Source organism: Gigantopelta aegis, chromosome 5, assembly GCF_016097555.1.
Source record: "Gigantopelta aegis isolate Gae_Host chromosome 5, Gae_host_genome, whole genome shotgun sequence".
NCBI lineage: Eukaryota > Metazoa > Mollusca > Gastropoda > Neomphalida > Peltospiridae > Gigantopelta > Gigantopelta aegis.
The window spans coordinates 29,999,066-30,013,986 of record NC_054703.1 but is presented as its reverse complement, the minus strand read 5'-3'; the positions used below and the strand labels follow the sequence as shown (position 1 = coordinate 30,013,986).

Genomic DNA, 14,921 nt, shown 5'->3' with positions numbered 1-14,921 from the left:
CCTTATTACGGATGAAATCTTTTATGTTTGTCCAGTGTCGCGTTTGCAGACAAGGTTCTGCAGCAACACACTGATCTATTTGCTTCTTCCCAGGAAGACACTTCATTGCGAAGTAGCAATGCAGCTGCTTTTGCACCGCCTCTCTTTCTTCTTTGTTCCATGATATTTTTCGTCCTTTTGGAACAGTTGTTTCGAGCACATCATTATTTTGCTTTTCTGTAAAGAGACGTGTGTTGAAGGGTTAATATGACAGGAACAAACTATATAGGTCACAAAATATTATATACAAATGAAACATTTGATGTCTTGGTTTGAAGAATTATAGACTGACAGTTAAAACAATAAGTTATTAATATATGTAATTATAACCAACTAATTTCTTTACTACTAGAAATGTTTTTTAAATTACGGTTTTCGTATCTTTCTCTCCCGAACTAGTGTTGTCATTTTTAAATTGTCATGCAGTTTTTCTGTATACGTTCTATTCTTTGAGAAGCCATTGTTTATATCGGGTTACGGTATATTGGAATTTTAATATGTTCAATCTAATTATGCAATTGTATTTGTCTAATTAATTTTTAATTATCTATCGCAAATAAATGTTAAAATAGTAAAATATGGTTCGTGCAACTGTGATGAAGCACTTTTAAAAACGTACTATTCAACCTTAAATAAACCTATCTGTATAATATAAATTTTTAATATTAATTTTATTTAATAAGTTGACTTCTAGTTGTGGACATAAATAATGTATAAGATAGTTCCAGTAAAATAGGATGCTTGCGCAATACAAACAGAATACAGGGTTTTTCTTTCTTTCTTTTTGATTTGTTCCTTTATTTTTGGTGTTGTTGGTTTTGTTATTTATTTATTTATTTATAATATTCATTATTTATTTATTCATTTATTATTATTATTAATTTTATTATATTTTTGGTGGGCCTATGTTTATTATTTTGGGCGGTTTGGGTGGGGGTTATGCGTGGGACTAATACATACGTCATAATATTTAATTTACGTTATGAAAACGAAAATAAATAGTTATCAAAATAATTTTAAAAAACCCAAAATCATATCGAAATATTATTGTTGTTATATAAACGTTTGATGCCAAAAGAAACACGTGGTAGAACATGCAACACGTTTCCAAACTACATCTTTATATATTATGCATGGAGAGTAACATCATGTAACGAAATTATTAGAATTATTATACTATGAATTATTCGCACCTTTAATCATTCTAAAAGTAATAAAAACATTTAAATAATGAATAAAAAGACATATTCCATTACTTACCGATATCGAATTCGGCTAGAATTCCTCATGGCTGAGGAGTAGACCGGACTGGAAACCTGTGTATTCACACTTATGTCTCCGTTTCGCGGCATTTACCAACGCACGCACGCACACACACACACACACACACACACACACACAACCCAACTCGGACAAATGTACGCGATTTTTAATTGTTGTTTTTTGTCCTATTGTATATAAATACCGACACCCCCCCCCCCCCCCCCCCTTTAGAAATTGTGCCCCCTTTGACTGCAGGATGTGCCTCCCCCCACCCCTCTCCACCTCCAGTTGTATTCATTCATATGGTGCTGATACAACAATGTTAGAACATGTTTCTAATTTCCATTATTATTCATACGTATCTAGTGCTAGCACAACCAATAAGCTATACACGCCAAGTCATCTCCTCCACTGCAGAACTGTCTTCTCATGTGTCCATATCAATATCGGCGCATGGGCAGACAATCACGCTCGTCCTCGATTCAAAGCCCCAGATGACCGAATCAAGGGAAGACCTCGTAGGGGCGGTTCGAAGGTTACCTTGGTTGTGCTAACACTAGGCAAGTATGAAAAATAATAAAAATTAGAGAGAAAAAATATCGAAGTGTTATTAAACTTATTGTGCTTGCACAACAAATATGCTATAACAGGCATGTGATAACACTGAATTCAACCTTAATGGGATTTAAAAGAGGATTTGCTCATTCGACCAACGTGGCTCATCTCAAGTAATGACAAGGTGTAGGACAAGCAAGACATACGAGGTAGTTAAGTCTTAGTGACTTAACATTATCAGTTACCATCTTCCACGCCCACGTGGGGCAAAACCATATCACTAAGTGAAAGGAAAAGCACTAGACTGTTGTAGAGGTTGTATAGCATTTTCGTTGTGCTAGCACAGTAAGTTGAATAAGCCTTATTGTATCGTAAGAAAGAAATTTTTATTTAACGACGCACTCAACACATTTTAATTACGGTTATATGACATGTGGTTAAGGACCACACAGATATTAAGAGAGGAAACCCGCTGTCGACACTTCATGGGTTATTCTTTTTGTTTAGCAGCAAGGGATCTTTTATATGCACCATCCCATAGACAGGGTAGTACATACCACGACCTTTGATATACTGGCTGGAACGAGAAATAGCCCAATTGGCCCACGGACGGGGATTGATCCCACACCGACCGCTCATCGAGCGAGCATTGTACCACTGGGCTACGTCCCACCATGTATAGTAAGAAAAAAAGTTCGTTTTATTTAACGACGCCACTAGAGCACATTGATTTTTTATCTTATCATTGGCTATTGGACGTCAAACATAGTCATTCTGACACTGTTTTTAGAGGAAACCCACTGTCGCCACATAGGCTACTCTTTTATGACAGGCAGCAAAGATCTTTTATTTGCACTTCCCACAAGCAGGATAGCACAAACCATGGCCTTTGTTGAACCAGTTATGGATCACAGGTCGGTGCAAGTGGTTTACACCTACCCATTGAGCCTTGTGGAGCACTCACTCAGGGTTTGGAGTCTGTATTTGGATTAAAAATCCCATTCCTCGACTGGGATCCGAACACGGTACCTACCAGCCTGTAGACCGATGGCCTAACCACGACGCCACCGAGGCCGGTCTGTACCGTAAGAAGCAATTGAGTCGAACACGTTTTGTACATACCTAATTATATATTATTTATTTCCTGATACAGAATGAATCGACATACGTCTTCTCAGCGTCCAGTGCAGCGTAAAACATTTTGTGCACTTTTCACATTTGAATTGTTTTTTTCACCCTTGTGGATCTTCATGTGCTTGTTTAAGTCCGATCTCATTGTAAAACATTTCGCACAGATCTCACAGACGAACGGTTTCTCACCGGTGTGAGTCAGAATATGACGCTGCAGGTGGTCATTCTTTGTGAAACGTTTTGAGCACATTTGACATTTGAAATGTTTCACACCCATATGAATCAGCACGTGGTTTTTCAAAGTGGAATTCTGGGTGAAACGTTTTGTGCACGTTTCACACTTGAATGGTTTCACGCCGGCATGACTCAACTCGTGGCGTCTCAGGTTGCCACTTCGTGAAAAACACTTTGTGCATATTTCACATTTATACGGCTTCTCACCAGAGTGACACCTCTTGTGCTCTCTAAATGTCGCAGACCGGTTAAAGCGTTTTGTACAAATCTCACACAGGAATGGTTTTTCACCAGTATGGATCAACATGTGCTGTGCAAGTAGGGGGCGCTTTTTGAAACGTTTTGTGCATACATCACACACAAACGACTCATTAGAATGTCTCAACAGGATATGATTTTGCAACCTGGCACGCTGTCTAAAACATTTGGTGCACAGTTCACACGTGAACGATCTTTCACCAGTGTGGATCTGCATATGTTTTTTCAAGCTGAAATTCCCCGTGAAACCTTTTGTGCACATTTCACATTTATAAGGTTTGTCATCACTATGAATCATCACATGCCGTTTGAGTCTCGATTTGTTAACAAAACGTTTTGTGCACACATCACATTGAAATAGTTTTTCTCCGGTGTGGAGCCACATATGTTCCTTAATGTTACCTATGGTTGTGAAATCCTTGAGGCACACCCCGCACGTGAAGGGTCGTTCCCCGGTGTGCACGCGCATGTGTATCTCTAAGCAAGACTTGCTTTTACAGCACTTCGAGCAGACGTCGCATTTGATACATGACTTACCACTGAATGACATGCTTCAGCTGACGATTTCAACACTCCTCAAACTTGACGTCTCCTGCTGACGATTTCAACACTCCTCAAACTTGAAGTCTTCAGCTAACGATTTGAACACTTCTCAAACTTGACGTCTTCAGATGACGATTTCAACACTCCTCAAACTTGACGTCTTCAGATGACGATTTCAACACTCCTCAAACTTGACGTCTTCGGATGACTATTTCAACACGTCTCAAATTTGCAACCAGTAAGCGTCACAAAGTGCCGCACAGTGTCCAGCTCTCAAACGTTGTACCACGAAGACAGCAAGTTCTACACAAGAAACAGATTTATGAATAAATAAAATAGAAATTAAGACTGCTACATATCTAAAAAATATTCCGTAGCAGTATAGTTAACTGACCTGTGCAAGGATTTTAGCAGGATGTGTGTGTGTGTGTGTGGGGGGGGAGGGGGGGGGTCTAGATTCTGGCGAGCGAAGTTCGTAGTGGGTCGAGTCAAAATATATTGAAAACAAATATATTTATCAAAACCTTCCCCTGCTCGCTCCAGCCAGTGCACCACGACTGGTATATCCTGTCTGTGGAATGGTGCATATAAAAGATCCCTTGCTGAAATCGAAAAGAGTAGCCCATGAAGTGGCGACAGCAGGTTTCCTCTCGCTATATCTGTGTGATCCTTAACTATATGTCTAACGCCATATAATTGTAATTAAAATATGTTGAGTGCATCGTTAAATAAAACATTTCCTTCCTTCCCCTGCACACACACATCACAAAACTGATTTGGCTCATTTGCACAGATTCGTGTTTAAAGGCTAATTATAAGGAACTTGAAGTGTGTTTTGTTTAACGACACCACTAGAGCACATTGATTTGTTAATCATCGTCTATTGGATGTCTTACGTCATACATTTGGTCATTTTGACAAATAGTCTAAGAGAGGAAACCCGCTGCTTTTTTCCATTAGTAGCTAGGGATCTTGTATATGCACCACCCCCACAGACAGGATAGCACATACCACGGCCTTTGATATACCAGTCATGGTGCACTGGCTGGAACGAGAAATAGCTCAATGGGCCCACCAACGGGGATCGATCCCAAACCAACTGCACATCAAGCGAGCGTTTTACATTGAGGTACGTTCCGCCCTAGGAACTTGACGTACGTTCATAAGCTGAGTGATAGCCAATCGGTTATTTGGTTTTACATGAAAGGTTGCAGGCCGCCCCCCACCCACCAATAATTTTTTTTTTGTATATAACCTTTACATCTCAACTTAAAAGTTGTAGCGAGATTAACGGATCGAGATTAATGGCGAGTTACAGTAACGGGCAAATAACCTTTGAACCATGCCTCCAGATCCCCCCCCCCCCCCCCCCCAAAAAAAAAAAATACCTCATGCCTTTGGCGCTCCTTCAATTGCCCCCACCCCTCTCCCCATCCTCCCCTCCCAATAATGTCCACCATGCTACGGGTCTGGGTTGGTTATGCACCAGGAATGTCAAATAATTCACTGTAATTAATCAGGTTTGGTATCTATGCACCATACTTCACTTGAGAGAAATATGGGGCACAGCAATCGGTAATTTTCTTATCAAGCTGATTTTGGAAAACTGAATATCTAAACAACTATTCAAAAATGAAGATTTGTGATATGTCTGATAAACAAAATATCCACAAATATATGTCTCATATCCGTTATGTGATTTACACGGACGTGAACATAGACTGTAAAATCAAATATAATAAATAATAATAATAAAAAGGGTAATTTGGGAACATATTAGGAATTTTGGGCTCGACGTTATGGAAGGAAGAAGGAAGGAAATGTTTTATTTAACGGCGCACTCAACACATTTTATTTACAGTTATATGGCGTCGGACATATGGTTACGGTCCACACAGACATTGAGAGAGGAAACCCGCTGTCGCCACTTCATAGGCTACTCTTTTCGATAAGCAGCAAGGGATCTTATATATGCACTATCCCACAGACAGGTTAGTACATGCCATGGCCTTTGATATACCAGTCGTGGTGCACTGGCTTGAATGAGAAATAGCCCAATGGGCCCACAGACGGGGATCGATCCCATTCCGACCGCGCATCGAGCGAGCGCTGTACCACTGGGCTATGTCCCGCCCCATGCACATTATGGAAATACACATGTAACACAAAACAATGCATGCATTATGTGCATAGGGCTTACCACCCCACCCCCATCCCCTCGCATTTCTGCACGTCTAGAAACTAGACAAAAATATGTCTGCTGCTTTTTATCGAACAGTCTGATTCCATGTTCCACTTCATTTATAACGTAACACTGACTGAATTCTCGGAACCGAACATACAGCCCAAGACAAAATCTGCAATATCCACTGACTAGGTATAAAACAACACTAATATATATATACATACATACATACATGCATACATACATACATACATATATACATACATGTGTATATACTAGGTATAAAACAACACATATACACACACACACACACACACACATATATATGTGTTAACCATTATTTACTCAGGTAAGTTTTTGTGTTTTATTAATAAATATACCATGTTAAACCCTATTATTAAAACAGTTATATTCGATGAGGTAACACTATGTTTTAGTAGGTTGTAGACTGTGACATGAAAATAATATGGGAGTTATTAATTGCTACCCTAACTTAGATTATAGGGGGCAATTTAAAATATTAATATTCACATACTAAAGGGAGCTATAGATTATTCTCCTTGAACTAATCTCAGGGGAGTGATGGGTAGCTAGAAAAAGATATAACTCCCCTTAGATGACAAGGTCTGAGGTTGGCTATATTTTATTATTGCTATTTTCTTTTCCCCTGCATTCAACCGGTAAGGAAGGTCAACATCATCAGATAATTTCAAAACAAAATCATTTCATTATTTCAAGAAACTGGGGTTTTTTTTTAAAGAATAAAATAATGTATTCAGTGGAACATTTTCACTGTTGCCAATACATCTATATACGAATGACAATAATAATACTGTAATTTAAAGTTGTAAAGTAACAACTTTGCAATTGTTTAATTATAACATTCTATTTGGAAATAAAATAATTATGTTAAATCATAAAAATAATTATCTTGAATCATGCATATAAATTTTATTATTATACATACAAATTATATATTTTGTAGCCTACATCATAATTATTATAATATTAATAATTATCTTATCATTTCAAAGTTGTTAAAATTTATAATTAATATTACCTGAAAATTGCATCAACAAAAATTGTTCTGCCAAACCTGCCTCTAGTCAGGTCCCCTCGACAATAGAGGGTTACGCGTCATTCTAGATTACCCACGATCCATAGCGGTCGGCATCAACACCTAATAATAGCTAGGCCTACTTGTCGAATCTTATTGTTAGATTTCATTCGTCCTGAACCAACATAATGCCGACTACTTGTGGCATTGTTAGTTGTAATGCCCGCTACGGGAGAGACAAGGATTTTTTTTTTTGCGGGGGGGGGGCTTCCTAGCATTATTACGCACCAGGGTGAAGAAACTAAAGAAAAAGGTGAAAGACGAAGGAGGCTTTGACCCAAAATTTTCATTTTGGCTCAAGTTTAAGCTATAAACCGATCAGACCTAGGGCATGTCCTAGTTCATAAAAATAAACTCGAATGTAAATGCACATTGAGTTTATACAGCCGGCGACATTTTCCATTAGCAAATACAGAGCCGTTCCGAGCAATTTTGCTCGGAACGGAATTGTGGTCGAAATAGCGACTGACACCACCTTTTCCCACCCTAATCGTGTAGTGTGACCTTTTTCGGGCATATGCAGACTACGAAATACTTACTTTGAAACGATCTTCACTTTGAATTAAAGGAAAAACGACCGACTGTAGGACTTGGGTTTAAAACGCGCGGTGCATTATGGGAGGAAAATGAAACTCGGAACAATCTTTTATGTGGAAAAGGAACGGTGAAGTCATTTCTCGTTCCTCGTTTCGAACGGCTCTGTATTTGCTAATGGAAAATGTCGCCGGCTGTATAAACTCAATGTGCATTTACATTCGAGTTTATTTTTATGAACTAGGACATGTCCTATTGACAGTTCAAACCCAGTTTTTGATAAAATTGTGTGTGTGTTGTGCCGTTACAAATAGGCCCTATGTACCCATCAGTTGTTCCATTTGACTGAAGAATGAAAATGCCATCACACACCTGTAAATATGTTTTATTAGGACATTTATAATTAGCATCTGAATACCCTGGGGAAAAAATACATTCAAAACAGATTCACTTGAAAAAAAATTATCTCCAAAAAGAACTCTATATATTAACAAAAATAATCCTCCAAACATGTTTGCAGTTTATTACTAGTCACTGTTGAGAATATTGGTAATTTTCAGGCATTGATTAATGAATAACTCTAGCTGCACTGGTGAGCCCTGGGAGGGGCGAAACATGTTAATGAACTAGGTAATGGTGTAAGAAATATTGGTCGCCTGTGTTCTACCTAGTACTTGTGCACAAAAAAAATTAAAACAAATTCATTACCATATGAGTGGTATGTGCTGCCCAGTTTTGGAACAGTTTAAAAAAATAAAAAAACCTGACTATGTCCTCCACCAAAAAGTAAAAATTTCATTAGTCATTTAATAAACACCATTCAAAATACACCACTAGAGCATATTGTTTATTAATCACCGGCTATTGGATGTCAAACATTTGTTAATTTTTACAAATAGTCTTAGAAAGGAAACCCACTACTTGTTTTCAAGTAGCAAGACGCGTACAAAATCAACACTTATCCGTTTATCCTGACAAGTGTAAATCTACTCGGGGGGGGGGGGGGGGGATAAAATGTACCTCTGTGTATTGGTCAATGCATCTTCATTTCGAACAATCAAAACCAATGTCCATCTACTTGAATAAAACAAACCCAGAGACAGGGTAGCACATACCACATCCTTTGATATACCAGCCGTGGTGCACTGGCTGGAACACGGAATAGCCCAATGTGCCCACAGACAGGGATCGATCCCACACCAGACAAACAGTTTACCACTGGACTACGTCCCAGACCCTATGTAACAAAGTAATGACACCTATATACATGCTGACAAAATAACTAATCACTAAAAAAGTGTTGTTAAATTATAATTATCATAACTGAATTTAACTTGCAATATTGAGGCCTGTAATTTTTCCCCCCATTTTTTGACTGTGTACACGTTTCGCCCTCCCAGGGCTCATCAGTGCAGCTTGGGTTTCATATCACTTAGTATTGATAAGAAAACTGCAGACGTGTTTTTTGGCGAGTTCTTTGGTGAGTTTGTCATAGTTCACATAGTTTTATAATTAAATTCAATGTTCATAAATCCATCACCAGTGATACTAAATACCTGTAAATGTGTACAGTAGTTTGTATTTGAAAAGTTATTTTCTTTTAGTTTTATTAAAACATTTCACTTTCTTCACTGCCACTCCCTTCCTATAGCCAATACAATACCACTTTCCAGTGGGTGCTTTCTTTAATTTCATACAAGAAAAATGAAACCATTCAAATGGCTTGTGGGTACAGTCTCCTGAATCGCATGCGATCATTGAATCATCGCAAATACAATATAGTGCTGGATCTTCATCTGATTTGTCAAGTGTAGCACCAGAATTGATGGATCAGTCGGCAGTTCTGGTACAGTCTTTGAGCAAAGTACTCTGAGGATTTTTCATTTTCCACATTAAAACGTGTGTCAAGTGACTGGACAGCAGTTGATACATTTTTTCTTGCTCACCAGCTGGGTTTTTTTAAAGTTCTAGATGTAGTGAAGTTAATGTTTTTAAGTGGTACATAGTCAACAGAAGTTCGTGATGAAGGCAACATTCAGTAGGCTGGTTCCTGTTTCACAGTGCTGCTTTCCCTTAACCTTACACTGGCTTCAATATAAAATAACGTGGATGCCATATAAGAAAATGATTCGCCAAGTCCTGCTTTACAATTACAATGGGCACAAAGAACTTTTCCAGCTTTATCGAAAATAATCCACAAATAAAGCGATGTGTTATTAAGCCGTTTGAATGCATCACCCTTGCACGTATCACATGGACTGAATCGTGGATGTAAACACCAACATTCCTCACCCAACCACACACAAAACGGTCATATGCATCCAAACTTTTAGGGACGGTCCATAAATGTCAATGGTTAGTAAAGTAAAGTTTGTTTTATTTAACGACGCCGCTAGAGCACATTGATTTTTTTATCTTATCATCGGCTATTGGACGTCAAACATATGGTCATTCTGACACTGTTTTTAGAGGAAACCCGCTGTCGCCACATAGGCTACTCTTTTTACGACAGGCAGCAAGGAATCTTTTATTTGCGCTTCCCACAGGCAGGATAGCACAAACCATGGCCTTTGTTGAACCAGTTATGGATCACTGGTCGGTGCAAGTGGTTTACACCTACCCATTGAGCCTTGCGGAGCACTCACTCAGGGTTTGGAGTCGGTATCTGGATTAAAAATCCCATGCCTCGACTGGGATCCGAACCCAGTACCTACCAGCCTATAGACCGATGGCCTGCCACGACGCCACCGAGGCCGGTCAATGGTTTTCATAATCCTAACAATGTTAGGATTGGGTTTGACCCCCCCCCCTCCCCTAATCCTAACATAAAAACATTGATATAATGTGTACGAAACATTGACCTTCGATGGACCGATGTTTTACCTAAAAAGCAATCCGAACATGGCTTTTACCCCCTCCCCCCATTCCGAACATTGTTCGGATTGTGAAGCACATCGATATTTATGGACCGTCCCTTATAATTCTGGAAGTTCTTCAGCGTATAAAAAGAGCTTGGCTAAAAATCAGGTAATTTATCAGATCTGCATACGTAAATGATGGATAGAAATGGGGATCCTGAAGCCATTTTCCACCGGCGATTTTGTAGTGTACGAATCCTGCTTCCCAATATATGCAGTTTTTTCCATATCTGCTTTTTGCCGTCTTATCCAGTGTATCAAAATAATCCTGCATGTTATCAAAATAATGCAGTGTCTACTAACAGTAAAACAAAAAATATTTAAAAGGACTTAAGTTATAAATCTTAAACTGCGAAGCTCGTATTTGTATACAACAATGAAACGCTATTGTTTGCCCTCCACCATGGCCGGCCGCACAGAGGTATGGGTAATATTGCTATTTTTAGTATATTCCCGTTTTTTTTTCTCTCTTATATGTCAACCCAAGCTGCTATAATACTCACAAGACATGCTGCAACTATGTGTTAGCTACAGAAAATAAATGACAATATGCAAGGCATGTAAAAAGTTAATATAACTTCCTTCTATGTAAAAAAGTAATCACTAAGGCTTTGCTTCACCCCCAAAGACCCGGATGATCGGTAACTAGGCCGTGTGACGTCACGCCGGTTCCGATAATAAAGTACTTGTGTTTAGTGTGATATAAGAAACATATAGTCTCTATAGTCATTTACTTCATAAGCACCAAACGAGAACAGCAAGCATACAATATTTTTGTCAAACATTTAAACCTACACTAGCAAGTTAATAAATTTATTCGATAAATATAATTATGTTGATTACAAAGGAAGTAGACACAAAGAAACTATTCTGACCTCTTGTTTGGACTAGATCAGTTGAAATGCGGATTTCCATTAATAATCTGACATTCAGATACACTTCCGTTTTCCATATCGTATGGCTGGTTATTTTACATTTTATTTTATGTAGTAGAAATTATTTTGTTTAACGTTACTACTAGATAGGGGCGGGACGTAGCCCAATGGCAAAGCACTCGCTCGATACGCGGTCGGTCTGGGATCTATCCCCGTCGGTGGGCCCATTGGGCTATTTCTCGTTCCAGCCAGTGCACCACGACTGGTATATCAATAACCGTGGTATGTACTACCCTGTCTTTGGGATGGTGCATATAAAAGATCTCTTGCTGCTAATTGAAAAAGAGTAGCCCATGTAGTCGCGACAGCGGGTTTCCTCCCTCAATACCTGCGTGGTCCTTAACCACATGTCCGACGCCATATAACTGAAAATAAAATGTGCTGAGTGTGTCATTAAATAAAACATTTCTTTCTTTCTTTCTACTAGAGAATATTATTTATTGATCATTGCCCTATTGGGTGTTAAACATTCAGTAGCATCCATTCAGTAATTTTGACATGTAATCAGTGTTTCTGCCAGAAAGAAAATTGTGGGTGTGGCGCTAACGAATTGAATGCAACCATAGTCAACAGAGGGTATGGGGGCCTCTCCCAGAAAGAAAATGGGTTCAGTTTCGGGGTAGGGTTAAAAAAAAGAATACAGTAATGATAAGAATAATTAATTTTGTCAAAAGGTTAGCTTTAAAAAAAAAAAAATTAATCTGCCATTTCCTACCCGTTTTACCCTCTAGCAGAAGCCCTGATAGTCTACATTTTCCTAATAGTAGCAAGGGATCTTTTATATCCACCATCCAACAGACAAAATAGCACATACCGTGGTCTTTGATATGCCAGTCGTGGAGCACTAGCTGGAGCGAGGTGTAGTGATCATGTATGTTTGTAACAGGTAATACTCAAGACTCGATATATCGAGCGTCTCTGTGTTATACTGGAGTTTATTTTATATAGTGACCATGTATGCTTCTACCCGAGGTCAAACTTTAATAAACAATTATGCAATCTAATTAAAATTAGCTCTACTAGTTAATTGCTATTACCTGTGGATCTAACAGCACCCCATTGGAGCTTATGTCCAGTTGACCTATGATTCGACCAATTAAAACCTTACTGGCAAAATCATGCCAGTGATTTGAATATAATTTGAAAACATTCGAAATTATGCCGAGGGTATACGAAATGATTCGAGTGAATTACGAAGTATGCCGAAAACTAATTTCAATATAAAATTTTATATAAAATTCGTTTCAAGACGAGGGAGGAAAAAACGAGATGGTATAGCCATAAAATCTGTTTATACTAGTATACAATCCAGAGTTTATTACTGCACTTTTCCCCGTTTTTTAATGTTAAAACAGACCCACGTTCGCCTATTGCATAAATAGTCTAGCCCGATATTTTTTGAATTTGTATGCTCCCGAATAACGCTATAAAAGGCGATGTGTAATTGGTCGATATTTAAATTGTTATTTATAGATGAATAGTCACCTGGACATGGGAGTCCACACGCAATGCTGTTAGATCTACTGGTAAAACAAAATGACCAACATATTAATTTTTCTTGTGGAATCATGCGCGTACGAGAAGAGGAGCGGGAGACACCACCACCCTCATCCTCACGCGTACACCTACAAACACACACACGCATCACCAAATCACAGTACCTACCACAAAACCTACCAGATAGACTGGTAGTAATAAACACAGGGTCTTGTCCATGGAGGCAAGCGGGGAACTTTTAAAAACTTTTTTTTTGCATTTGTCCCCACCCATGCACCTCTGCTAGGTCCGACCCTGAAACCAATATATAAGCCCGTAGGAGCCAACTAGACTGTGTGCGCGCGCACGCACACACACACACACACTCCCAACTCGGACACAAATGTACGCGATTTTTAATTGTTGTTTTTTGTCCTACCATATATAAATACCGACCCACCCACCCCCCTCCCCGTCCCTAGAAATTGTGCCCCCCCCCCCCCCCCCCCTCAGATATAATGACCTATTTGTTTTTTTTAGGTGAACCAGTGCTGAGGAACCGATTCCAGTGCTATCACAAACCGGGGACGTCCCCGGTGTGAGGGATGTCCCCGGTTTGTTGGTGTGTATTCACACTTATGTCCCCGTTTCGCGGCATTTACCAACTCACACACACACACACACACACACACACACACACACACACTCCCAACTCGGACAAATGTACGCGATTTTTAATTGTTGTTTTTTGTCCTATTGTATATAAATACCGACACCCCCCCCCCCCCCCCCTTTTAGAAATTGTGCCCCCTTTCACTGCAGGCTGTGCCTCTCCCCACCCCTCCCCACCTCCAGATATATTCATTCATATGGTGCTGATACAACAATGTTAGAACATGTTTCTAATTCCCATTATTATTCATACGTATCTAGTGCTAGCACAACCAATAAGCTATACACGCCAAGTCATCTCCTCCACTGCAGAACTGTCTTCCCGTGTGTCCATATCAATATCGGCGCATGGGCAGACAATCACTCTCGTCCTCGATGCAAAGCCCCAGATGACCGAATCAAGGGAAGACCTCGTAGGGGCGGATGGAAGGTTACCTTGGTTGTGCTAACACTAGGCAAGTATGAAAAATAATATAAAAAATTCGAAGTGTCATTCAACTTATTGTGCCAACACAACCAATATGCTATAACGGGCATGTGATAACACCGTGAATTCAACCTTAAAGCCGCACACCCTAGTTCCATCCAGCGAAAATAAATTATAATTTCGTTAATCTACAAACCTGTAACACACTTGGATCACGTTTTTATCAAATGGAGTGAAAAAGCAGGTTTTATATCGATAAATACCATGGGAATCACCATGTCCCAATTGCTTGAAATAATTTTGAAAGTTAGTATTCTGATGTCACCGGTAGATGTCGCTCGAAGCACAACAATGCCTACGTCACGACAAATTTCACAGAGTGCGCACAGACTTGGGGTACGTTCTTTTCACCTCTCCTGGACATGTTCCAACTGTTCTGTCCTGGTTGTATCCCCTCTCCAGATATCGTAAGACTTAGCAAAATTATTGGTTTTAAGGGTTTGTAACGTTTTGTATTGAGACACTTACTTGTCTGAACTTTATTGTTACTGAAAATGTTCACGAACTGTGAAGAAAAATCTCACAAATGAACAACAACAAATCGGATGTTGATTGCGCGAACCGTGCACGAGAA

At 39.2% G+C, this 14,921-nt stretch overlaps 1 protein-coding gene across 3 annotated transcripts; it reads right to left on the bottom strand.

Moving 5' to 3' along the window:
• Positions 1-2,972: 2,972 nt before the first annotated feature.
• LOC121373599 (zinc finger protein 235-like) lies at positions 2,973-11,403 on the bottom strand. Of its 3 annotated transcripts, none has more exons than XM_041500288.1 (2): positions 11,281-11,403; positions 2,973-4,326 (listed from the first exon to the last, which is right to left on the bottom strand). In XM_041500288.1, the coding sequence occupies exon 2, from the start codon at positions 4,028-4,030 to the stop codon at positions 3,032-3,034; it is 999 nt and encodes a 332-aa protein (XP_041356222.1). In that variant the 5' UTR covers positions 4,031-4,326; positions 11,281-11,403; the 3' UTR covers positions 2,973-3,031. The 3 variants fall into 3 exon arrangements, with proteins under 3 accessions (XP_041356222.1, XP_041356224.1, XP_041356223.1); XM_041500290.1 differs by lacking the exon at positions 11,281-11,403 and adding an exon at positions 10,909-11,196; XM_041500289.1 differs by lacking the exon at positions 11,281-11,403 and adding an exon at positions 7,269-7,685.
• Positions 11,404-14,921: the final 3,518 nt, after the last annotated feature.